The sequence below is a fragment of the Salarias fasciatus genome, chromosome 6, assembly GCF_902148845.1.
Source record: "Salarias fasciatus chromosome 6, fSalaFa1.1, whole genome shotgun sequence".
NCBI lineage: Eukaryota > Metazoa > Chordata > Actinopteri > Blenniiformes > Blenniidae > Salarias > Salarias fasciatus.
In genome coordinates, this window is record NC_043750.1 from 12,722,650 (window position 1) to 12,749,716 (window position 27,067).

At 43.3% G+C, this 27,067-nt stretch overlaps 2 protein-coding genes across 3 annotated transcripts; both read right to left on the reverse strand.

The window, feature by feature from the left end:
• Window positions 1-738: 738 nt before the first annotated feature.
• Window positions 739-3,622, reverse strand: LOC115390111 (uncharacterized). Its single transcript, XM_030093813.1, has 4 exons — window positions 3,482-3,622; window positions 1,955-2,400; window positions 1,610-1,737; window positions 739-1,465 (listed from the first exon to the last, which is right to left on the reverse strand). Exons 1-4 carry the CDS (start codon window positions 3,503-3,505, stop codon window positions 1,308-1,310), a joined length of 756 nt encoding a protein of 251 aa, XP_029949673.1. The 5' UTR covers window positions 3,506-3,622; the 3' UTR covers window positions 739-1,307.
• A 1,341-nt stretch (window positions 3,623-4,963) lies between these two features.
• rab11fip4b (RAB11 family interacting protein 4 (class II) b) lies at window positions 4,964-27,067 on the reverse strand. Of its 2 annotated transcripts, XM_030093811.1 has the most exons (14): window positions 26,674-27,067; window positions 16,300-16,550; window positions 15,864-16,049; window positions 14,480-14,614; window positions 12,860-12,895; window positions 11,824-11,923; window positions 11,209-11,312; window positions 10,886-11,026; window positions 10,611-10,692; window positions 10,148-10,285; window positions 9,791-9,949; window positions 8,242-8,322; window positions 7,683-7,826; window positions 4,964-7,230 (listed from the first exon to the last, which is right to left on the reverse strand). In XM_030093811.1, the coding sequence occupies exons 1-14, from the start codon at window positions 26,749-26,751 to the stop codon at window positions 7,114-7,116; spliced, it is 1,752 nt and encodes a 583-aa protein (XP_029949671.1). In that variant the 5' UTR covers window positions 26,752-27,067; the 3' UTR covers window positions 4,964-7,113. The 2 variants fall into 2 exon arrangements, with proteins under 2 accessions (XP_029949671.1, XP_029949672.1); XM_030093812.1 differs by lacking the exon at window positions 8,242-8,322 and having other exon boundaries at window positions 26,674-27,066.

Below are 27,067 nucleotides of genomic sequence, written 5' to 3' on the forward strand. Positions count from 1 at the left end.
ATTAAAATCTAAGCTGCCCGCCTCCGACTGAAGGTACAGCCAAATTCCCCCAAGATGCACGTGGGGAAATGCACAAACGAACGCCGTTTCAACACCGCGAATCGTCGGCGCATTTAGAGTGCGGGGTGCTGTCCTCTTCCCCCATCGTCACCACTCCTCCAGTTATATTTACCTCAAACCACCAGCTGTGGAATTCGGCAGAAAGCTGGGGAACATCAGAAGCGTCTTTGGCGCTTTGACAATGATTGATTTCTACGTTGCAGTCACTCTTTCATACCTGAGCAACCTGGAGCTACTTGAAATTCAACAACACCGACTCAAAGCCTGCAACTACACATTTTGACAAATTATGACCTAAATCCATGAGTGATAAGAAGCCTGAGAAGATCATGTAGAAATGCGTGATGAATGTGAGAGCGACTGAGTTTGCTGCAGACTCTGTTTGGATATATTCTGGATCAAGCAGCAGAGGGAAGCAGGGTTGTGCTGTGCTGCGAGTGAGTGCCTGTGTCTCTCCAGTCCTTGGGAATGAACCCATTGAACTCCCAAAGGTGTGTAGAAATAACTGAGGGAAGAGGAAAACCCTTCACCGACTCCGCCATCTAGTGGCCGAAACATGTCATCACTTCAAACAGCTCCTGAATCATGATTAAAGGACAGAAAACCAAATTCTGAGAAGATCTACTTCGAGGAAAGAGTTGATTTTGATTTGAGATGAAGAGATGGAAACATGCTGGATCAGGTAGAAAATCTGATTTAATGCGGACTTGAAAAAAGGAAATGATTTGAGGATTAGGCAGATTACAATGTGAATGTTTGTCACATGAATAAAGCCTATCCAAGCCAGAAGTCACAAACAGGAGGAGCCGCTTCATGGAATTGTTGTGAATGTTTGGAGCTTATAGAATAAAATTGATAACTAAGTCCAGCTGATGAAAAACAGACCTTTTTGAAGACATGAACCCTAATACGAGTGTTTCAGAAGAAAAATGGAAATAAGAGAAGAAATGTGCAAATCTATTGAGCAACAGCACTGATGGCAGAGGTGCAACTAAAACCATTCCTTAAGACCACAAGTTAACGCATACTTTTGCTTCTTTAAAAATCTAAATTAAAAGTAGCAAATAAAATCAAAACTTAAAAAAAAAAACTGCTATCTTACAATCTAGAAAAAAAAATCTGTTCATTAGGATAGCTTAACTTTTCTAAATATTGATTTGGAATAAATCTAATGCTAAGTAAACTGATGTTCTCATTCGGTAATACAGGTACAAAATTAATGATCGCTTCTTAGTTATACGACTGGCTTACGGAGCATCGTCAAACTGGCCGCGGACAGCGGCCTGGCTGCAGTGGAACCACAGGATGCTGCGGGGGTGGTGAGCGTCTGGCTTGTAAAGAGCCGACGCCGGCAGGAAGCCAGCGTCCTGCTGATGAGGCGGCGAATCGTTCAGCCCACCTGGACCTGAAACCCGGGACAGACCTGTCAGGAACGCAGTCTGAACCCAAAGTAAATGATCGTGTAGCATCCATCGACTGGTTCCATTCGCCTCTGCCTGGCTGGTGAGTGTATCGGACTACACGATGGGAGCAACCGTTGTGTTTTTACCGGAGGAGTTGAGCCCGATACGCATCGCTTCCCAGTCAGTGATCGTGAGCTCTTCGATCTCCTTTTCCCAGTCCTCCTCCTCCACCTCTTTCGCTGGTTTACAGGCGTCTACATAAGCGGCGGCGGCCCTGTGAAAAAGCTCAAGTCAGCTCAAGTGTTCCACCAGCAGAGTGTCTCCCCAGTGCAACAGGTGCCTGGTCCAGGTGGGAGACAACAGGAGAAGCAACAGAAAAAAACATCTAAAATAACTTCTAACTGTATTATTGAATCGTCACAAAACCCAAACAGCAGAGAGACGACTGTGGGGACTGTCTAATGATGAGACTCATAATCAAAGTGACACACCTCCTTTTGGCTCTGGATTTTTTCCTCCACCACTGGTTCTTCCTCGCTGTCCGTGTGTTTGGATCTGGCAGCTTGTCGCCATGACTACAGGACAGGGCGCCGGCGTCCGGCTTTGTGTCCGAACTGACCGAGACGCCACCCGGATGAGCAGCGCCGCCGCCGGCCACGGCGTCGGCAGCCGGGCCATCGGTGACCGCCGGGGTGAGCTTGGCTTCTTTTGAGGGAGCTGCTTTCCTCGGCCGGCCTTCATCCCGATGGCTGACGTCACCGTTGACCAAGCACGGCCGCCTGCTGCCGCGCCGGCCGCCTTTCCGACCAGCGGCGGCCGAGAAGCCGCCAGGGACAACCAGGCCGGCGTCGGGGAGCAGGCCGTGGGCTTCACACTTCCCTTTTCTCCCTCCCCAAAAGATCATATGAGTGTCCGGCATCCCGTCCCTTGCAGTGAACTGTTGGAGGAAATTCAGATTTAGAGATTACAAGAATCTGGCATTTTACAAGATTTTTTTTTAAATAGATGTAAACTGTTCCCCAATTCTGGAAGAGCTCATATAGTATTTGACGTTTGACATGAATATGCAGTCAGTTAAAATACAACCAACATCTGAACCCCAGACTAAACACTAGTGTTGAGAGGTTCTTTAACTCAATGAAAAACTGCTGCTAATTTTTTAGTCCAAACAAAACAAACCAGCTATTTCAATACAGTGATTTGATTTAGACAAAATACTGACAGAAGGAGAAAAACTGAAAATGAATGTTGGTTTCCATGCCATGCAAAGCAACAGCAGACACACTGAAAATGCAAGCAAGCAACTGACTGGACACACAATCACACTCAGCTTTCTGTCATTAAATCTCATTGCCAAAAACATCTGAAACCCATACAAAAAAAAAAACAACCAATTCTCAGTAATATTGTTAGAAAGTGTCTTCAAGCTGCAAATATGCACAGCTACACAGCCACTGACTTCTTAGATGTACTATAAACTCAGATCAAAATGCAGCATCAGCTTTAATTCACTGTTTCAAAATCCTTAACCCTCACATGCTGTTCATGCTCTGCACCTTCATAGTGGGATCTAGGTCAATTTTGGCCTAAAATTCTGTTGTCACAAGTATTTCCACCAAATTTCTAACCAGAAATGTATTCAGGATATTGAAATGTATGTCTAAGGGTTTATATGTATGTATTTTAGATCACTTCAGGAAAAGTCATCAATTTCTGCTCAATGAGAAGGCCCGGCTGTGTTTGCAGAGGGGGGTGTATTTTACAAATCAATAAGGAAATCTTGAATTTATTCATTTATCTGAATATGTTAGAACGTTACTTCCGGGCAGGAGCTGGTCGGTTAGCCTCCATGCTACCTCCATTAGCATTAGCGCTCTCTGACATCGTTTCAAGTCACCAACAGCAAATCAAAGACAAGACATCGCTGACACTCGAGTGGAAACACTTAATCGAGCTTTAGAATTATCTTAAAACCATGAATCGGTTTAGGAAAGGACTCGGTTTGATGAACTTTTTACCTGCGCAGCGGTCTTCTCCCGCATGTCCACCTGGTGTCGCAGGAAATGATCGTCAGATGTGCGCGGACTGATAAAAAAAAACTGATTAACGATACAGATGTGTCAATCTCGTGATCGAATATTGTGTTTGAAAATATTTGTGAATGCACTCAACTATCTGATTCAACTAGTGTTTTCTTCTTTTACTGAAAATCCTCATTAGACTAGAAAAAGGGCGGCGTGGGGTGATCTCATGGTTTTTAGGAACTACTTTTCTTCCGCCTGTTGTACAGTAACGCTACCGTTTAAAAGATTATAAAAATATAAATAAAATATAACTAAAGAGTTTCAGGGAAAAAAAAGCTTTAGTTATTGAGAAGTCTAAAAAATATTACTTCAAATCTTCCAGGAAGCTGAAATGAAACCATCTGCTGGTGAACAATAAACAACCACTGTGGTAACATTCACCCATCTCCCATGCTGCTTGATCCTGGGCCAATGGGCAAGGCAGGAAACACCCTGGACAGGATGCCAGTCAGTCCATAACAGGACAAACACACAGAGACAGACACCCACACACACCTGTAGGGACAATTTAGGGTCACCAATTAACCCCACAAGTATGTTTTTGGACAGTGGGAGGAACATGCAAACTCCACAGGACTTTCAATTAAGGCGAGCACATGATCCACTGAGCCACCATGCAGTCTTCCACTCAACCTTATTATCTACAGCTTTGTCATCATCAGAGCAAAGCAAAACTAGTTATTATTAATAAATTCTAGAAGATTCAAGATACCACTTCTACTGATGTGATAATGTTTAGAACAGCATACCTTAGCAACGCAGTAAGTTGTATTAATCTACAATCAATCCTGCTTCTTTATTTGCTTCCACAGAGTGTTTTCAGAGTTTCAGCTGAACTGACATTGCTCTGGGCCCTGGCACCAAGCTCAGTGCTTCACCCAGTCTTACTCTTTGTAAAACATGGAGCGTGGAAAGAAAGGAAAAAGAGAAAAGGAACACGCAGTTTCCCAGTCCTGCTTTATTATGGATTTCTTTAAGCTACTACTGGAGGATATTTAGATGAACTGGAGAATTCATAATAAAAAATTAAAGTGTCCAGGGAGGGAGGTGATGCAAGGGAAATCATGCCTGTTCAATATTATACAGGCATCAGTGAATAATAATCATATATTAATTTGCGCATGGTACATTTGGTATCGCAGGCACTCTCCCAATACGCCCAATGGATAATCCAGCAGAGGACGGGTGTCGTGAATCTTGCAAATGCTCTTCAGTTCACTGGAACAAAGTAACGCACAGTAATGTGAGGGTATGTGTACGGCAGTATTGATCAATGATTCAACCAGGAGTCTGAAAATGACTTTTTGCTATGGATAAGCAAAAATATTTTATTTACAGCAAAGAAAGTCACACAGTATGGAGGCTGAGATGTCAGCAGCTTAAAGTGGAGAAACAGTGTGGATTACTGAACATTTCAAAAGGCCTTCTACAAAAGAGAAGACTTAACATGAATGAATCTGGCAGAAATTTCATGAGCCAACTTCACTGCCAGAGCTATTTTTTTTATTGCCATTTTAGTTGACTACATCTGACTAGATAGCCTGAAGAATTAAAAATTTAGAAGTGAGAAGACACAACTTGTTTTGTGATTTTTTTTTGTTGTTGTTGCCGTTTTCCAAATTGAAAAATAAATCCATGAGCGTATGAAGAGCTGTATGGAGAAAAAGCAAAATACAACACAAGCTCAAATTGTTAATCAGTTAATATTGCCCATGAAGCTCACCGTGAGGAAGACCGTGTACGTCCACAAAGAAATCAATCTGAAGCAAATAAAAAAAATCCAATGATTTTCACAACTAATAAAATATTGCCAAAAAACAAAAAGATCTGACTTGTGTACCTTACAAAGTATTGTGCTCTATTGCCAACAAGACACCTAAACAACCACAGGTTTGTTCTTGATAAAACTTTATAAAATAGTTCTTAGTATCAATCTGAAAAAGAGTGGTGAGTGGCACATGAATACAAATTTTCACTATATAATTACAACATTTACAAGTCAAGAAAATATGTCAAACGCAGACATTGAACGTACCCTCAAAAACATTGTAAATCTATAGCAACATCCTCTTGAAAACTGTCCTTAAAAAGGCACAGACAGAAGAAAATGTGAACCATGCAAAAGAAAACAAAACAATTTTTTTATGTGCAAGGAAGCAAAACTCAAGTTTAGACTTATTACATAATACAGCAGATTGTAATTGTACCCTCTGGACACAATGCTCTCCTCATTACAGCACTGAATACTGCGCACATGTGTCACAACATGCTTTAAGCAATTACAAAGATTTGAATTCAAATCTTTTAGCCACATAAAGCAAAATATCAAGTTGTACATTCATGGTATTTACAGTATTAGAGAGTTTCAGAGAGCCATCGGGGTTTGAACTACAATCTGCAACCTGTATATGTCGACGAGTTCGCTAATCAAGTCTATTGTACCAGAAACAGTCACCTGTGGATGCTCGTGTCCAGTGTTTCAGACGACTCAGTGAACCAGTCGCTCTACAGTAACTTCACTGAATGGTCGCCTACATTCACCTCATTCTATCGTCATACTTCTGTGCAACGTCTTTTACGTCTATTGCTAGCAACAGAGAATTTATTCAAGCTCAAGCTTTGCTTGCGGGTAGCAGCCACGGGAAATTACAAGTTTCAAGACACTCCTGGGTTTGCAGCCGACGTGCCAAATACAGCGACACTGCTACACATCTGAACCGACTAAGGGCCACTTCTCAGTGAAGCGTCTTCACTGTCCGACTGATTGACATTGCGAGCGCTGTGGCAAGGTTTCCTGGAAGACATGTTCTCAAGAAAAGAACGAAAAAAAAACCCCCAAAACCGTTCACCTTCAACATACCTTCACTGACTTCACAAAAAGCCTCTTTTGCTCTCATACATGGTGCATCACGTAACGTCACAACTCTCCTCCTTAAGTCACTCGTGTGAACTTAGAATCTAGGCACTCTTCTTTCTCCAACCACCTCTGCCTCGTTCCTCAATCTTCTTAAAGCACTTGCTCATCCAGACATTTCACCCCGACGCTTTCAGACGACACCCACGTCACGGGGGCAGTTTACAAGTCGGGCAGCAGCAGACTGTCCTGCCGTCATGTCTGTCTCACGCAGGTGTAGCTACTGACCCTAAAGCGTGTATCCCGAAACCACAACAAGCATTTCAATGTACATTAGGATTCAGTAGTATACGTCTGTTACGCTGTTCCAGTTACATTATGTCCAGTGTTCTACGTCGAGGGACGGCGTTGATCCTCAAAGCCTTTTTGGGCGAAGAATTCCACTGGGATGAGCTCCCCACGTTTAGCACATGAGATGAAGAACTGTGACAAAGAGTCACAGTAGAATAATCACCCAGCAGTCACCAACTGAGAAGAAAATTCAAAGTTCAAAGCTGGATAGGAAGTTTTTGCCTGATCCAAACAGCAGGGGGCGATGCGAGTCTGCTTATATTCCACTGGCTCAGTCTCTTCCCACAAGCTCCCAACTCGGACTGGAGTGAGCCTCACTCCCCCGAGATCAGGAACGGTTCTCATCCCAGCGGAGTCACTGCTAGTTCTTGATCTCCAGAATGGAGGGGTTGTGGTCCAGGATCGACAGGATGATTTTGTCCATGTACTGCCGCAGACGCAGGTTGATTTCCTCCTGCTCCTTCAGGGCTTCCATCAGCTGGGGGGGAAATAAAACCCAACTTCATTTCTCTGTTTCTCTACAGCGTGTGCAACATTAACATCAGTGGATTCAGAGTTTCTCCCTGAGATATAATGCAGGTGGAGTCTGATTATTCAGAAAGTTTAACAAGTGCAGCTCTGTGGTTTACCCTCGAGGCTGAAAGAATCAATGCAACTATTATGTGATGGTTCTCTGGGAAGTTATGAACAATAATTGCTATTGTTCTCAATGTTTATAAAACCATTATTTATTCTACATCATTATTCTTTCACAGCAAAAACATCAAACAAGGGGCTCAAGTCACGGGTTTTGATAGAATAAATTAGGCAGTAAGTCAAAAGCAAATGGGAATAAAAAGTTGTATGAAACACGCTCACAGATGTGATTGTTTACTGTCAGAAATGTAGCTGAACTGCCGTTTGACAACACACTGGTGACGTTAGACTGACCTGGTCTCTGGAGGCGTTGTCTATCTCGGCAGCGAGCGACTGGGCCTTGGTTTGGGTGGCAAACAGATTCTTGGCTTCGTATAAGCTGAGGCTGAGGATCTGACCGTTCAGCTCTTCGTTCTGCTCCCTCAGCTTCTGGTTCTCCTGAAATACAGCGTCACAGCCGGAGGTTGAGGAGGGAGAGAAGAGGCGAGGGACTCTGACCACTCAGCCACATCAACACCAGCAGTTTGTTTCAAGTGGACACTACTAAAGCCTCCACTCAACCCAGACGTGGTGCTCTGCCTCTCATTCAGCACCAACCGCAGCAGAACACATCTATTGTGGCAACACCTACAAGACGTGACGTGGGGTTATGCGTGTTACAGAACAAACTGCTCCCCTGCTCGGTCTGGTGTGTTATAAAAGCTCCGTGATTAAGCTGCCGACAGGAGGTCAGCTTGCCCTTCACCACGGAGGGGACTGCACAGCTGACCCCATCTCAGCCCGGGCAAGGTCTCTCTACTCCGACGTGATTAGTGGTTAATCGGGAGGTCGAAGGTCGCAGAAGTTATTTTACCATCAGAGTGGGACGGAGCCGAGCCCCAGACAAAACCAGGTGCTGGAATTCGGGGGGAAGAAAGTCCTGGGACACAAATCGCTGGACACACACACACACACACACAGACATTTACAGAGGTGCACAGGCAGGCATAACAGAGAGAGACTCCATCCGTCCTCTGCATCACCAGAGGGGAGCCACTCTCAAACTAAAGCTCTTTTTGGCAATCACATATAACTAATATCTATTGTTCAGAATGTGAAATGATGGTAAAAAAAAACAAACACAAAAACTGTTGTTTTTCCTGAACTGTGTTTAGGTTTGAGTCTGGCTCGTGGCTACAGCAGCACAGAAACCTTGTCATGTCAAATCGCTGATAATGAATGTATACAGTGTGAACCAGCAGTATTGACTGACTGGCTGGCAGTATATCCCTTTAAAATTGCCTCCAGGTCTTTTCTATCTTTAGTATTTTTATTGACATATTTCACTTGAAAGACTCAAACACAAGGATCAATGTCTCCTCTGCCTTTAACCATCATATCAGAGAACATCTGAAAAACACTTCAAACATCTACCGTGTCCATCTCTGATGTTTACTTTGCATCGAGTCTGTCCACTTTGCAGCGTAGCAACATTTGACCCTAAAACTGCAGCAGGCAGATACTTAAAGGGGGGAATAAAAACACGTGCACTCAGCAGCTGGAGTCCTCCTACTCTTTGATAAAGCTGCATTGTGCTCCGCTACATGCTCCACTTCCTGTCAAAACATTAGTAATTCATGTCCGCCCTGCTTTAAAACAAGACCGTGCAGAGTATGAAACCAACACTATAACGTCACTTAACGTGCATAATCATATCATATGCATAAACGCAATCTGTTGCAATATATACTCCATACATAAGTGCATTCCATGGTCATGTATGAATTATTAAATGAGCACAGTTCATTGAAGTGTACACATTTTTCAGTTTCTTAGTATAAAATGTTATGCAGAGTTTGCATCAGAAAACTGACAGATGTGTTCCCCCTAAGCCCTCTGGGAAATGAAAAAAAATGGAAGAAATAAGTTTTTGTACTGTGACTTTGCTTATCTTTGCAACAATAAAGCAGCAAAGAACTGAAATGATTTATTTTGAAATTACAATTCTGAAAGAGCAGAAAAGAGAGAGTATAAAATGAACAGAAAACTATACACATAAAGTTCTGATCACAAGCATTTGTAAGACAAATTTAAAAATGGCTGAATGTATCTTTTAATGAAATGTATAAAAATACCAAGGAGAGACATAATTCACTGAGTAGCATGTTAGAAAATTAAACGCAGTAGAAGCTGCCACTCTAATTCAGACTGTTCACACTTCAGAGCGTTTCACACCTCCTCATACAGTCACACCTTTGTGTCTTTTAACAGCAACACGGAAATGCAGGAAGTTCATCAGCGTCTCGATTAACTTCGATTATAATAATTTCATGTTTACTTTTTTGTTTTTGCACCAACGTACTGAACAAAGAGGCGTTCTTGTGAACTGCAGTACTAACATGAAGACAGTGTTTCGCCCGTACCTGCTTGAGCCTCTTGACCTCGTGCTCCAGCTCCACTTCCCTGGTCCTGCTGGTGAAGTCCATCAGTCCGGAGGAAGAGCTGCGGCCCCGGCCCGGCTTCTCCGCCTCCAGCTTGAAGAGCTGCAGGTGCTCCAGCTCTCGACGCAGATCCTCTATCAGCTGAGAGACAGCAGAGCAACAGTGTAACAACGTTGCGTCATGCAGAAGCGGATTACTGGAGGTGTGTGTGTGTGTATGTGTGAGCCGAAATAACAGCGGTGCAAGGGGCGACTGACAAGAGTGCAGGGAATCAGCAGTTGAATAAACTCGGCTGTGCGTTTATGTGTGTGTTGGATTACATAAAGCAGTCGCTCCCACCTCTTGCATGGCTTCCTTCTCTTTCTGGAACTGCTGCCGGTTCTGTTTCAGTTTGTCCATCATTTTCCTGTAGAGGTCCATCTCGTCCTTCAGACGCAGACTCGTGTCTTCCAGTTTGTCTGTCATCCTTTGCTTCTCCTGAGGATGAACCAACGCACAAACGGAGTAACCTTTATATATTTCTGACACATTTGGCGTCATTTACGTGAGCGCAGCTTTCAATAGAGGTGTGATCTCCTCTTCGTGGCGTCAAAATCACAAGTGCTGCGATGACTTTAGCTACGATTTAAAGACTAAAGAAACTTTTATTCTTGACAGGAGAACTGTGCTGACATCTGTGGATGTGGAAATAACTAAACCATGCATGTTAGAAAGAGAAATAGAAATAGCTAATGGTGTGATAAACCTCAAAGAATAAAAATAACAACAACAAATAAACAGAAAAAGAGTGAATATGGCGCACCTCATCCAGTTTCTCTGTCTGTGACTTGAGTCGACACATGTTCAGGGACATCTCATAGTTTTCCTCCTCAAGCAGCCTCACTCTGAAAGACAAAATCCAGCATATTAGTGTGGCGCCTTCTGCCTCACACAGTGTCTACATATATAGATACCAAGATCCAGTCTTCACACACCTCAGCTTAACACACACCGTGCATATACCATGAGAACCTGATCGACGGCGGTAACACCTCACGGACGTGTAGGTCGGCATGCTTGGCTAATTGTGTTTCTCACCTGTTAGTCAGCAGCTCAATCTGTGTGTTCTTGTCTCTCTCCATCTTGCTGTACGACTCCCGGTGTCGTCTTAAACCCTCCTGCAGGTTCTGCTCTGATCGGGTCTCTTGGTCTTTCAGCTGCTCTTCCAACTCATGAACCCTGAAGAACAGAAAATAACTCTTGATACTCGATGAGGAAAAAGTTGAGCATGACTCTTGAGTAACAGAACATTTCTTCATGTGTTATTAAGTTGCATCTGTTGGGTCTGAAGCGCATGTCTGTAATGTATAATCACTCATTTCACCGCAGCTGAAGTTGCTTCATCTCGTTTTGAACCCTACCTGTGCACCAGTTGTGTGTTCTCCTGCTTCAGCTTGGACTTGAGGTCGCTGTTCATCAAAATCTCATTTTCAAGTTCTGCCACCTTCTTCTCAAGTGAGCTCACCTGAAAAACATCACTGAATTATCAACAATCTGAATTTACAGCTGCAACATCAACAAGTTAAAGTTAGAAGACAGGGAAAGTTATGGTAGTGACTTCTTTAAGAACATAAAATATGTAGAAAATAGAAAACATCACGGAAATTTCACATAAGCTGTAGTTTTTCATATAATATATATTGAGTCAAAGACTTATGAGTTGATTCTGTACATCTCGAGTGCTACTTGTGAAACTCAGACATTGCTTGAATGAATAAATCTCGCGATCCTGAGTTCATCATAGATGTTTGCATTCTGAACTGAGGCTGCACCTCCACCAGGGACACTTCTTCACTTAGGGATTTCACTGATACAATGTGTGCACAGAAAGAAAACGAAGGTGAGACTCAGTTAATCATTCACAAGTTCACATTACACGAGAGCTGCTGCTGCTTGAATTGAGCGTGTGATTGGAGAAAAAAAAAATAAATCCACCGAATGCACACAGACTCACACGGGAGCAGAGGCGTTCGTACCTTCTCGTTGATGTCGATGTCGCACGAGTCGATGCTGTCACGGAAGAGGTCCTCCGTACTGCCATTACTGCTGCTCAAGTTGCTGTTATGAAGCAGTTGCCTGCACAGAGAAACAGACAGACGCACATAAGGAAACTGCCGGGAACGTATCGAGACGAGCAACTGTATGTTCGGATGTGTGTTCCTGTGAGAGCGAGTGGGAAACTGTGGGTTCTGCGACGAATGCTGCTGTGAGGCAGAAAAATCTGATGTGCAGAACGGCAGAGAAAGCTGCTGCAGACAGAAATAAAATTAGCACACTTTGTTACATCAGCTCTGCATACACCCACACAGGTGTGTGTGTATCTGGCTGGGCTCAGTGAGGACACTCATGCTATGATGTGACTTTGGCTGCCCCCCCCCCCCCCCCTCCTCTTTTACACCGATGGAGAGGAAGTCAGGAAATATAACCGAAAAGTCGTAAAAGAGAGCAATAACGTGGAAGAGGTAATCAAACCAGACAAAGACGACGGCACAAAGAACAGGGAGGGTGAGCCAAACCCTATATTGAAAACATAGATCAGGTCTGACAGGCCATTTTCACCCTGTCACGACAGCTACGTTTCTGAGAATGCAAACATCACGAAAGCCCGGTTACTGGAACACGTCGCCCCGCGTCGGTCGGCGGGTCTCACAGTGGAAAAACGTGGCCGATGCTTAAAAAAAAGCTGATGTCTTAACTCACTTTCTCAGCTCAAAGGGGACGTTTTTCTTTTTTTTTTAACCAACAAGCCTGAAGGCAGGTCAGTTCATCCACACGCCTCCTGTTTAATTGGAATAACTAGTCAGTAATTAACTGGATGTTGGAGAGACAATAACAGATAAGGGAGCAGTCGCCACTAATCTGGCTCTGCATGTGTTCCTATATCAACAAAGAGAACAAACACGTGCGGTGCGGGTTGTTTAATGCCTAAATACAGACAGTACAAGAGGCTGACCTTTCCTTTTACAGAAACACACACACACTAAGGTACACACATGCTGGTGAATGGCCTACCTCCCAAAGGCAGTGCTGGAGATCTTCCTGTTGGGGCTGCAAAAAGAGAGAAAGGACAGTGGTGAGTCGAAATAGACATGTCTAGACTGAGCTCAGAAATAACTGTGGATAGCAATCACGATTTTGTCTATTTTGACAGATAGCATGTGAGGAAAAGAGAGAGAGGAAGACTGTGGAGGACACCGTCAATGTTATTAAAATTTCACTCCGAGTTCAGTGAACTCGGAGTGAAACGAGGGCGACAAAAAGCCCAAAGACTTTCAGCCTGATGAGAGTTTCTGTAATGGATTTCACATCGGATCAACAGAACGGAGCCGACGTACCGCGGGGTCACATACATGACAGCTGATGTTGACGTAAAACTACTGTCAACATCAGATCCTCACAGAAGACAAGAGCTCGAGGTTAAAGAGTTATGCAACAGAACAGTGTAATGTGGCCAGCTCTGGACTTTTCTAGACTTTGATTGGTTCAGACTATGAAAACTGCGGTACCCAGATTTATTCTGCTTTAGCAACATATTCAGGTACTCAAAAATTGCATAATTAATGATGGTTTCCTAAATCTTGGAGGTTTCTAAATCAGTGTATAAGATTTACAGGTTTTATAACCCAGGCTGAATACAAATTCTTCATTCTCACACCGTAAAACACAAAACCGGTGATGCTGCTGTTCTGTTTTAGTTAATAACATATGTTGAATATGCAGTTTAATACCATATTATATTTATCTATAAAGCGCTTCCACAAAACCATGGTTGAAACTGAGTGCTGTATATGTGGAGCATAAAAACACTTCAGCTTAAATATATATAATAAAAGTGTTCACAGTGAGTTCAAACAGACCTTTAATAAATATATATATATAAAAAAGAACTATTTGTGGGTGTTTTGAATGTTTGAATATTTTGTTCCGCACAGAAGCAAAACCCCACCGGAATCATTCTCACATTTTAAAATTACAGAAGAGAAAACTATTGTTAATGCGTTTGTGTGTTAATGGGATTCAATTACATGAGCTGCCTTAGATGTTCCTTTAAATATTAATCGTCTGCCTACAGTTCTTCATCATTCCATTCCCACCTCCATCAGTTTCAATCTGCACCCACATCCTGTTCAGCATAATCGCTCTAATCAACAGGTTTCCATTTCCATCTCATTCATGCGCTTTCCTCTTTCTAACTCCTTTCCTCTCTTCATTATTCGTTGAGGGAAAGCAGGTCTGAACAGAACCATGTTTCCTCCATGTTCAGAGCTCCTGCGTTGTGACTGCATGTATATGAGAGAGCGCTCATGTTTCCAGGAGGCTTTGAATGGTCACCTCAGATTACGTGTCCAATAATAGCTCCTCTATTACAATACCTAATGAGGTGAGCGTGGGAGCGACCGCATTACGTAATCATTAATCAGCATTTATGGGCGTGCATGTAGGATAACGTGTCTTCTCATGCATGACGGAAGAGAACCGGCACTTAAAATGCCTCAGTGACAAAATTCTGTCGTTCATCACAAGCAAAAGAACCCATCTCAGTTCAGGTGGATTAATACACTTTACAACCTGTAGCTACATCCTCTGCACGCAGTGTTTCCCTGCACCGTGTGTGCGTGTTCGGCATCCGACCTGTTTGCCTTGAGGTTTTTGAGGCGAGCGTCCAGGTCATTCAGCAGGTTGACCTTCTTGCTGCAGTGGGAACAGTAGACGTCCATCAGTTCACCCGAGTAATGGTGACGAACCTTCCGAGGAGTCTGGCCCGCACTGTAAACACACAAAGAAACGCAGTGAGTGAGTCCCGTCCCCTCACTGCCGGACTATCCCTGGAGCGGGTCAGGTATGGGGGTAGGGGGGCCTTTCTCTATGGAATTTACATGTTCTATGCATGAAAATTGAAATCTATGCTTTGTGAGGCTCACCAGCTAATAGAAGAACTTTTTTTCCAAATCTACAAAGGCATAGTAGTGTGTAGTAGTGTGTAGTTACTGTGTTTGTGCGGTTCGGGGGTAAAATCAGAAGGACAAAACTGTGACATTATCTCCAAATCCAAAGAAAAAGGGACAAAGCATCCAGGAATGTTATCACTTTGCAACAGAGAAAGTAAAAAGCTAACTTTTATCTCTTACACCAAATCTATAAAAACCTATTGCAGCGAAATATTCAGAATATTTTTTTGAAATTTGGTGACTATCTAAAGGTGAACTTAAACCCACTTCATATTATACTTATTTAAGCTCCTTTTTCATGCTGAGTGGCCTAAGACCTCCTGTAAATCTGGGCCTCATTTTGAATTTAAATCTCCATGCTAACTCCATTTTGGTGAGTTTTGTCTGCTTGGTATGCGTGAAAGCAGCATAGAGCTTTATTGCCAGTCTATCAGTTGGGAAACATAATCCCATTAAAGACGGGCCTTTGATGAATATTAATGTGGCCTTCAGGGCAAAAAAAAAAAAAAAAAAAAAAAAAAAATCCCTAAGCTCCATTTCTATAGCTGAGATACAATAATATCAGGTCGGGTAGTGATGCTGGAGTTAACAGAGACTCAAATCCATACAATCCTAATAGAGGTGAAAGTACAGAGACTGGTCCGTGTTTGACATTTTGACATTTTGCCTCATCACGATTTTTACCTTTGGGAATCAGTAAAAGTGAAATGTAAAGTTACGTTCCACGCTGCAACACGATACTTGGTAGTTAGTGCTTTGCAGATCTGCGTGGGAACTTAAACTTTTTGTCCCTGGGATGAAAAGCAATTACATGACTCAACGAGAACTTCAAACACGCAAACGCATTTAACCAGATGACTTCTTTTCTCAGCCAAAGAAAGAAAATACTGCAATGTAATGTCATAAGTACATAAATGCTCAATTAGTCAGCCCAGCAATAGAAGTGGGTGTGTTGGCTGGAGCTATAAAAAGAACGGTGGTGTAGTGACCACCTGTGCATGTGTGTGTTTTCTCTGGACATCAGTACTAATATCCTCTCATCTTTGTGTTTGGGTTTTCCGCCTCACCTTGAGGGAACGGACGATCCCAGGTCGGAGTAGCCGTTGGTCCGGGTCTCGTCGTCCAGACAGGGGCTGCTGGGAGCGTAGTCTGGCTCCTCCCCCTCGCCGTAGTCCTCAAACTGCTCCTCGTTCAGAGAGGCCGACGAACGCGTCGACAAGTCGGAAGTCACAGAGACGCTGGTCTGTCCGCACCTGAGGAGGAAGACGGAGAGACCGGGTCTATACGCTGAAGGAGTCGTCTCCATTTCACACAGTTTCTGTTTCTTTCCCCACTTTCTTATCTTTAAACAGACATTTTGTCACAATGGATCAGGCTGCTACAAAAGAAGCAGAGAAAATGGACGAGGAGATGATTAAAATGTGAATGAGACAAGATATCTGATGAAGGACTCCTGGAGTTCACTTCTGAGACAGGGGGAGTGGAGGAATCCGAAGTTCTCACTTCTCCCCGGGGAAGAACAGGTCCCCCAGCGCGTCCTCCTTGTCCTCGAGTCTGTTGAGTCCGTCCGATCCGTCCGACTCCTGCGTGCTCTCTACGGCGCTGTCTCGGTCCGATTCCCGCTCCCTGCCCTCGTCCAGCGCCTCCTCCTCGGGCTCCTCCGCCTCTCCAGGGAACAGCTGAGACTCGGGGACGGGGTCAGAGTCGGCCCGTGTGCACATGATGGCCGGATAGACCGACGCCTCCGCACCACCCTGCAGGAACAATCAGAGGTAGAGACAGAAACAAATCAGCCACGGATCCATATCAACAGAAATACTAATAAAGAGTTCAAGATGGTGGTCTTCTTCCACAACGAACACTTGGAATGTGTTCAATATTATTCATGAAAACACACAAAAAAAAGAAAAGTAAACCACAATCACTTGATTGTTTTAATACATTTTAAAGTCTAATACAATCAAATCAATCAGGTTTGGATTATTGGAAAAAACACACATTATAGGCTAATTTTCGCACTCAAAATGCCTTCACTGTGGGAATAATGCCCCATTCACAGGGGGAGGGGGTCTGGAAGGCTAGAGAGGTGAGGGGTCAGAGGTCACGGGTCCCACTCCATCTTGTTTCACTCGTTAAAAATAGCTCAAATCTGCTCTAATGCTACAGAGAACAAAGACAAAGCTCAGCGTGAGCGAACAGCTGAAACACACAGAGTGATGAAGGAGGGACAGCAGGTGAAAAGGCCAAAGGATAAGAAAGAAAGAGTGGAGCTACAGAGCAAGGAGAAAGTGGAGTTGTTGGAAGAAAAAGGGCATGAAAAAAAGAAAATCAAAGGCAATTAGAGAAAAAGAGGAAAGGGAATCAGTGGTGCAGTGATTATCAGGAAGATTGGGAGTCAGAAAAAAAAAGGAAACAAGCGTTATTCTAGACTGGCAGTGTTTCTCACCACACTAAACCGAGACTTTCCCCTTCAAAACACCGCTGACATACACATACTTTAGTTTGTGCGTTTGGACTGCTCCCTTCCAGGGTCGTCACTGTGGATCATGTGATCTGAATGTTTGATTTGTCGTTGGTTTCATGCCAAATGCTCGTCCTAACACAACCTCAGCCCCACCAGCCGGGGGCGAAGCGCCTTGCTCAGGGACTCTCAGTGGTGATCCGTCAGTAGTGGGATTCAAACTAGACAACTTCCAGCTTCAAGGTCACTTCATTAACCTCTAAATTCCATCGAAAAGATACAATGCATAACTGCACAGTTCCTTTGAAAAGCAGTTCATCTGCATTCACGTCTTCAGTGTGCTCATATTTCTTTCCAATGCAAAAATGTGTCATTTTTTTATATATTATGTCCGGGTCAAACACAATCAGCGACACACACCCTAAGTGACAGACAAGCCCAGGCTCTGTACCTCCACAAAAAACCCATCATGGCATCCGAGGCTTAGTCACAGAGAATAAAACAAAGGATAAAGGTCTCTTTAGCATTCCTTCCCTGCAGCAGAGAAAGAAACACACTGTGTGGCGAGGAAATAGGCAGCCCCCCTCTAGACCCCAGCAAAACAATTCAAAATACTGAACAAGCGAACACAGTGGGCGGCTTGACACCTGCTGTGAAGAGACAAGTGCAGGATTTTTTTTTTTTTTAAATGTATTTTTCAAACCGTCTTACATAAAAATACAGAAAACAGATAAGAGATCAAAATACTTTCCTCGTGCAAAGAAGTGGGTCGTTTGATGCAACAATGACATTTAGAGGAACTTTTTTTCTTAACTGTATTTATCAACAAGAAAAACAATTATTTTGCTGCAACAGCTTGTTTTTCATAAGTTTTCCACACTAATGGATGCAAAACGCTGATGGGTAAATTTGATTCATAATCAAAATTCTATTAAATTTATTCTGTTCAGTAGAATAAGCGTTGTTGCTTTGCTTCAGTGTGAAGCTGTTGTTTCAAAGACACCGAAGGACAGCAGCCTCATGTAGAGAGTGTGTGTTTCAACCAGAAGCGTTTCTGTTTCTCTACAAGCCTCTAAAGCACCCTGCACTGCTGCGATGACACAAAATAGAGTTACGATGGCAGGAGACGCCGTGCGCGCGTGCATTTACAGTACGGTTTTTCTCTCTGGAATCGCCTCAAGGCTTTGACTGCCAAAACATTGAGTCTTTAAAGTGTTTTGAGTTTGCTCGATTCCCCAAAGCACAAGCACAGCTGGCCTATCAGACAGCATCCAAATTGCCATCGGCTTTTAGCTTGGGACGCCGAGACCAGCTGTCACACAAACTGCAGCGGCGCTTCCTGAAGCCTGGCATGCCTCCACGCTCCCTCCGGCCAAAGGAGAGTTTTTACGAAGATGACTTCGGGCGAGGGAGTTTGGCTGAAACATACTAGCTCTCTTAATTAAATAATTATGAAGTTAAATTGTAAATTCATTTAATAAAGGCGACGCTTTGATCTCCTGTTGAATGCATGATGACAGACGGAGTCAAACATAGGAGAAAAATCCGAAATAGGAACATTTTTCAAAATAACTCATGTATTATATCTATTTTCAAAATGTAGGACTTAAATACAGATTGCACCTTATAGCATCAGTCCGTGCAGGGTGTAAGCAACACATATCTTCACATCTAAGTTTGAAGCCGAAAGGAAGGAGGTTTCCTCATCTGTGAGACTGTTGCTGCAGGCTCTGACCCAGTTAAAATGCAGACATCCGATCGCTCTCCCAAGCGAGGCCGGTGTCAGAGACAGAAAAGGATATAAAGACAAAAGGAACATCTGTCTCATTTCTAAGACAATTCTCTTCATTTTATCCTCCTTTGTCCATTTGATCCTCCGTCTGCACAGCAGGTGAATTTAAGCCGAGGATGCTCAAAACACATCCTCAGTACTTACTGTGGTCGTTACAAACGCATCCTATTACACCTTGTTTGGACTCTACTTCTAAGACAACAGATTTCAGTGCATATTGGTGAAAACGGTCAAAGAAACGGCTGTGCAGCATGACTAGTTTTGCATGTAAGGACATTATTGGGAGAAGTCAAGCCGACAGGAAAGAGTGAGAGGTGAAACATGCATTATTTACTGCTGCTGCGATAGAAGTAGTGAGGAGATACTCCGTGAAGAGCAGAGAGTACTTCCTACTTTTGTGTCGGCGAGGCTGAGAGGCCGATAATTAGAGAACTGGTCAAAGACAAAAAAGGCATTAGACAACTATGCAACACACACGCGTTTTGCTTTCAGGCTTTTAAGACATGGTGAAATAATTCAGGCTCAAAGACTTTAAACTGAGGTTATTAGATTTCAGACATAAAAAAAAAAAGACTTCATTACTCCGTCATGACATAATGCTGAAACTCAATGCTGAAACTCAGTGTTGAGTCATTAAAGTTTGATGCTTTGGTTGTTGTGCAACGCTGAGAGTAATTAAAACACACACAAACACATGCATGGAGGAATACTGTAATTAGTTGCCAGGGAGGCAATGAACAAACAGTAATAAGAAAATGAGTGTCTTTGTGTTTAAGTAGGAGCTGGAAGAAATGGCAACACAAGAAAAAGAGAAACGTGCACAGGGAGAGTGAGACTGAGGATGTTTGCAGTCCATTCATAATCATATGCAATTATTTCTTTTCATGTTACCAATACTCTGAAAAATTAATCCAACCAAATACAAAATGTGAAACTTCAATGGACACAAACATCAAAGGGGGGGCGTGAAATTAAAGATATTCTGAGAAAGAGCAGCTGAATTCTCAATTATTCATAGAAAGTGAGTGATGCAAAGAGCAACTAAAGAACTGCAGAACATTAATCACAATATTCAACAAATGAAGATACTGATGAATGATTATATCAAAATGACAGATGATTGTATGTCATTCTCAAACAGACTGGTTCGGTCAAAGCTTCAGAAGAATCATATGAGAAGGCCAAACAGATGAATCAATCAATGTTCTCTTTTAAAAATGACAACATAAGAGACTGGCATAAAAAAAAAATTATATTTAATCTCCGCTTTTAAAAAGACTGTTAAAAAACAAACAAACAAAAACTACAGAAGTACAGATTTTCTAGTGTATACTAACAGCTATCCAGTAAAGAAATATCTGGACTTTAACATCAATTCTGCAATGCAGAGACGTAAAAAAGGAAATTCAGTGTGTTTATAGTCAGTGGAAGTAAGCTGTAAATTAGTTAAAAAAAAAAAAAGTACTGCGTGATCTCAAAACATAAATATTCAAGTTTAGACCTTAGAAAAACAAAAAGACTTTCTCCACATGTGACACTGCAGAGAGGAAAACTCCAAAGTGTACAGAGTTATAGTTCACGATGCTGCTCATGGTCGTTCCTCTGTGCAGCATCTGTGGGTCAAGAAGTGGACATGCTGCACGTGCACGGCCTGCTGGGTGCACGGCGTTTAATGACTGTGTGATCAGTGTTCATGGCTTCACCTGCCTTCTTTAAAGTCACCATTTCATCGTGACACGGGCTGATGTGGATCATAGTGAGCTACATAAACCACCTCTGTGTTTTCTGTTTTTTAAAACTTTGCAGTTGGAGTTTGAAGTGTGTAAAAGGCTGCATGAAGCTGTGGAAAAGGAACCGATAACAAGGCGATTATGATAAAGTTGGTCAGGAGTGAGCTTCTTTTATTTTGAAAAGAAGCGAGTGCAGTAACTAAGGAGGAGTGCTCTTATTGTGTCACATGACGACAGCAAAAGGAGTGTTCAGGTCGTGATGAACAACGGGCGTGGCTTTCTGCTTTCTGACCGCTGCAGCACACATCTGCTCTCAAATCACCTGAGGAGCCGGTCCAAAGAGCAGAGGAGCTGGGAGCCGGTCCAGCACTGAGAATTCAGTCAGAGTTCATCACTGAGGTCTCTGTCGCCTGAAGCCCAGATCTATCAGGGAAATGATCCAAGATAACTTCTGTCGTCACTGAATGTTGGACTGATTGTCCTGTTATGTCACCACAGTTTTCTTTGCCGGTATTCGAGACGTGAGAAGAAGAGAGTAATTGGTCGGATCGTCTTGTTAGCAGCAGCACAAACTGATGGACAGAGAGTCAATGATAGTGGGCAAGCTGGCAACAAGTTACAAATCTAAATCTGTCCAAAACGATGTTTCTAAACAGAAACTTGACATTTTAACATAATAAGACTATAAATAAAAAGTTTGAGAAGTAGATGTGTCTTTATTTTCCCTATTTCCTGGTCGAGCTTCCATCACATGTATTTGCAGCTGTAGCTCAAACGGGAAAACCGACTCACACCATGTCAGTGAACATCAGTTCCTCATTCAACAGAAACACAAACACATTGCCAAACATTACCAAAGGTTGCTGCAGGCATTACTGTTCGTAGGAATTGGTTCTGCTCAGAATAGAGTGCTGAAGGCTCATGTCTTCATTCTGGATTAAACAATTTAAGCCTCAGATTTTCAGGTTTATAAAGAAAAATTACAAACAAAATAACAAAATGTTGCCAGAACTCTTCACAAAAGGAGCCAAAACACATCTAAATGAAATCTAATTGACAATTAGACATTAAAATAATGTTCAAGTCATAAGTCAAAAGCACTTTATCACTTAACACTTGATCGATTCTCGGATTAAATTCAAACCCAGGCTTCCTTGCTGTGAGGCAACAGGACGACCCACTGCACCACCATGCCATCCCAGTTAAAGCAGGCTTTATCTATTTTCTTAAAGAATTAAACTTTAAGACTTTAAGCAAGATCTTCTGAGGACTGCCCTTTGAACATATTCAAAGAATATTTTTCCGTCATACGAGCAAAGCCAGACTAAAGGAATCAAACAGCTTTCGGAGCTTCAAATGAGGTTGTTCCTGTTGCATATTTGGATGTTTGATGGCTGTTTTTTTCTGTCTCTGTGCTCCACAGAAGACGGAGAGGAGCACTACAGCGATGTAGAGCGGGGCTGAACGGGCGGACGCTCTCACCGCCACAGACTGGATCAATCCACGCCGATGAAGCTTTGATTCAGTGTGAGTCAGCAGCTAAAAGGACGGCAGGATGAGCGGGAGAGCGAGAGGCAGACTGAAAAGGAGAGCGATGGAGGATGGAGAGCAGGAGAAAGAAGGGCGGCGGAGTCTTTCCGCTTTGTCAGACTGAGCGACTGAGATAAGAGGCGCTTCTCTGCAGAGGTTTCTTTTCTCTGTGTCTCTATTTATTCTGACCTCTCTCACTTTCCACTGTGAGCTCCTCGGCTGCTGCCACTACAAATATATTCACTGAAAAAAGCAAACGGTTTAACCTCCGTTTTCATATTCAGCATTTTGACTCTTTGAAATGATCTGCTTTTTGATTTGTCAAGTGAGCAATCACTAATTGAAGTGATAATCATACTCAGATCTTATCCCACACCAGATATGTCTTGACAGTTGCAGCTTTTCTTTGTCTCATTTTACGATCCTGTGTTCATGCGATTGTTGAGTAACTTCCACTGTCACACCTGCAAACACTGTTGAGACAGAGGACATCCACCGCTTGTGTTCACATGCATGTTCCTGCTTGTTTGTCGGCGTCATTCGGTGCTAAATGTGAGCAATAACCTCCTGGGTGACGCACAGCCTCACACACTGCACAAAAGGGAATCGATGACTCCGATTTCGCCGCCGTTTTGTTAAGTCACCACTGTACGAAAGTTAGGTTTCAGCAAACACGACTCACGTAATCATCACATTGAAATACTGTACAAACCCCCCAGGAGACTTCTTCACACTGAGAACTGCTTTAAAGCCTCTATTTTACTGCTCATTCATCTCTGGATGGAAACTGCGAGCGGGATAAAAAAAAAAAAAAAAAAGCAACAACTGGGGAGAGCCGGATACACAAGGTACTCACAGAAAAGCACATTGAGTTTCAAACACAAACACTTTGGTTGGAGGGGAATCGGCAGGTACTTGGATTACCAAGAATGCGGGAATGGACAAAGGACAACGCAGGGTGGGACTGTGCGGGAACACAGGGGACAGTGTTCAGGTATTTTCTGGAAAAAAGCTGCTTAGATTCAATCCCCAGAGATAAAACTGTGTGTCAGACTCGTCCGTCTGACAGTTAACGGTAGCGGATCATAAAAAATAAAAATGAAGGTCGTCACGGAGTTAGTGTGTCATTCCGAACTGCCCCACAAAGTCTTGGGTGTGTATTTAATACAGGCCTGTTAAACGAGAGGAACTTGAAAAACAGCCCATGATTCAAAGTGATTAACGTTTCTTCCCGTGTTGTGTGTTAAATCAACAATGACCTTGATTGTTGACTATAAAACAGCACATGAGTTCAGTAGCGAGGTCACGGAGATACTATTTGACAGCCGCTGTTGTACAACACGTAACCGCAACACGCTACCTGCGTGTGAACAGATCCCAATGATGAGTGATGGCGCCACAAAAATGGCTTAAAGTCATTCCAAACACTTTCTTATCTCTACATCAACATGTTTTCCAGCTATTTACAGAAACAGTCTTGATGTTTATCTCAACAATAAATCTAAACAGTAAAACTCTCATGTTGAAGTTTACAAAAAGCTGACACACAGGTGTGTGTGTGTGTGTGTGTGTGTGTGTGTGTGTGTGTGTGTGTGTGTGTGTGTGTGTGTGCATATGCAAATATCCACTTGGCGTTTCAACTGCTCTGAACCCTCCAGTGTTTGGTGACAGCGATGTCCTGTTTATCATGAAAACACAGAACTGGGTCAAGTCAAAGTCAGGAGTGCTTTGTTTAAAAGTCTGATGAAAAAAACAAAACAAAAAAAGAAACTGTTTACACAACAACCGTGTTGGACGTCTCTTAAAACAGCTCTTTTGGAAAAATGTTTCTGGATGACAACGCTTTCAAAATGTGTCAAAACCACTTTTCTGGCGGTTTGAGGAAGTGCTGCACAAGCGACAATCGACAACAATGGAAAACTCTTTGAATTTAACAGTGATTCTCTGACAAAGTGTACATTTACCCCACCGGACAGAGACCCACTGTGTTTTTTTAAATACAGCAGGTGCTGAGTGTCCCTGCATGAGACAGAAAGACGGCTTGAAGGAGTTTGAATGTTTACACTGTGTGGAAAACATCACGCCAACAAGTGGCCTGACATGCAAACTGCAGTGTTTCAGCCTTTCAGACATTCCCCTGTGTGTGACGATTTTCAAAACTTCCTCTGAACAGGTAGTTTCCTAAAACGAAAATGTATTAACAATGCAGTTCCCAGAGATTCAAGCCTCACTGTCAAGACTTAATCTGAAGCTTAAAGAGAGGATGACAGCTGAAACAGGACAGGTAACTACAGTTCCAACAGTAAACAGTAATTATCATAACTTATAGTTTAAAAATAGTTGTACAGTTGATTAGTCTGAAGGCTGATTTTAAGACCTGACTTGTGTTTTTATTGGAGGGCGGGGCAATGAAAGGATATCAAACTACCAGATTTACAATCAAATGATTGAGCATTTGTTCTACTTCATGTTTCCACTTCATTGCTGAAGAACAAAAAAGCAGGAGATGCATCACGTTGGGCTCTAAAGCCACTTCACGGCTGAGGCGTGTTGTGTTTTCTGTGTCGTCGGGAGTCCTGGACACGAAACAACAGAGATCCTCTTAAACAAAGTGCGTTGCGAGCAGCTGCTTGTCGGCCCACTCAGGAGCGACCGTTGAATCGGGGGCATTTCTCTGGCAGGCACTCAGCAGGTGGTCAAGAGCCTGTGTCCTGTCAGCTGCTGCATGCAAACTGTCTCAATCAAATGAATACAGTAAAATAACTATCAGAGAAAAGTACAACGAAACCAAGAAATCTACTTAAGTTTGCTTCCTTTTTTCAAATCTAGCCAAGGCCAACGCTTGTTTTGAGAACTGGGGAACGCTTCCTCTGAAACAATAAAAGTACATCTGCATCAAGGTAGAAACTGTTTGCTTTGTCTGTATCTTTTCTCTCGGTATCGTCAACGTCTGAATGAATAAAAGAAACAGCGAGAAAAGGAGTGACTGTTGTGACTGCTGCAGATTAGCCTCCATTCATCCAGTACAGCTCGGCACCGCACGTTAATCTAGTTATTCTAGTCCTGGTGAACACACTGTGCACTGGCAAAGACACTGGGTTCAATTACAGACTCATCTGAAGAAACGAAAACAGAGGACTGCGAAAATAATAATGTCAAAGTCGATGTCGGCCGGGGGGAAATGATTTTACGTGGTGCAGTCTCTGGGGAGTGTTTTAGTGGTGGGGACAATGAAGAGTGACTGTCCTGTGCAGCTGAAGGAGAGTAAATCTCATTACGTAATGTTCAGTCAAAGTCCTGGAGTATTCAAAACCACTACAGCCTGACGTCACATGTTTCGACTGACGATGCAAATGAGACTTAACTCACCTTTCTATTTAAAGAGTGATGCACAGGACAAATTCAGCCCGTGTAATGTCAAGAACACATCGCAGAGGAGTCGCCAGCTGAATCGCAAACTTCTATTGCTTATAATTACCTTACAATGCGATCAAATATATATCAACAGTGGTAATACCTGAGGAAATTCATGAAATACTGAAATGTTTAACAGTACTTGAAATGTTTACTGTCACTCACAGGATAGGATCTTGAAATTCAATGTTGAGACATCAAGCAGTTGTGGCAGAATGCTGTGGAGTTACTGGTATAGAGACCATTGTGTTTCATCATGACATTATTTCATGTCCATAAAATTATAAAACAACTTTAAAACAGCTCCAAATTAAACTGTCCAACTTTTTTAATTTATATCTTTTTCTAAAAATCTTTCCCTTCAGCCAAACTGGAATAAAAACGCTCTCACATGTATTTCTCTAAACTATATAAATGTGGATCCAGCCACACGTGGACGTGCTATATCTGTCCTGCTCCCTTCACATTTCGTTCGATCACTTCCTCTTTCTGTCACTGCTCTCCCCTTCCTGCCACCCCTGTTTCCAATTAATCCCATTACCGTCAGAGGGATGCTGGACCGCAGCAGAGAGGGGCGACCGGGAGGGACGCTGGGAGGCAGAGGGATGGCACAGACACCAACAGCTGAGCGAGACAGACAGGCGAGCAGCGAGGCGGGGTGAGGGTGGGCTTCCAGCAGCACTCACATCCAAACAAACTGTGGGGACAATGGAAGAGCCCCCCCCCCCCCCCCCCCCCCCCCCCCCTTGGTGTTCCCCAAAAAATATCAACTCCCATCATCCTGGTGATCATTCATGAAACCCTTGTCTCTACCTTCTTTCTGTGTTTTGTTCTCATTCTGTCAAATTATCTTGTTCCCCCCCATCACCCCCACCACCACCACCACCCCCCCAACCCCACCCCACCCTCCTCTCTGCCCCACATTCTCAGCAGGCTGAATGCAGTCTTACCCCGTTCACTAGTGGGGGGAGTCCATGATCAGCAGTCTCCTTCTGTCCGCCAGCCAAGCCCTCCCTCGCTGAAGTCATCCGCTCGCCCCGCACACCAGGGCTAAGTCCGCCGTCTCACACACACAGCACGAAACACACACAGGTGTTCCCTTTAACTGCAAGAGGAAGAGGAGGAGGAGGAGGAGGAGGAGGAAGCATCGGAATAGTCCAAAGGGTGAATCCTGTGTTAGTGGTATAGTCCGAGCAGAGAGAGAGAGAGAGGCTGAGGAGCAGACCGGGATGGATCTTCCTACACTAGCTGCCTCTCTGTGTCACTCACACACACACACACACATACACACACACTCACACCCTCACTGCTTCGCCGGCTCGCTGGCATTCACACAGTGAGCGC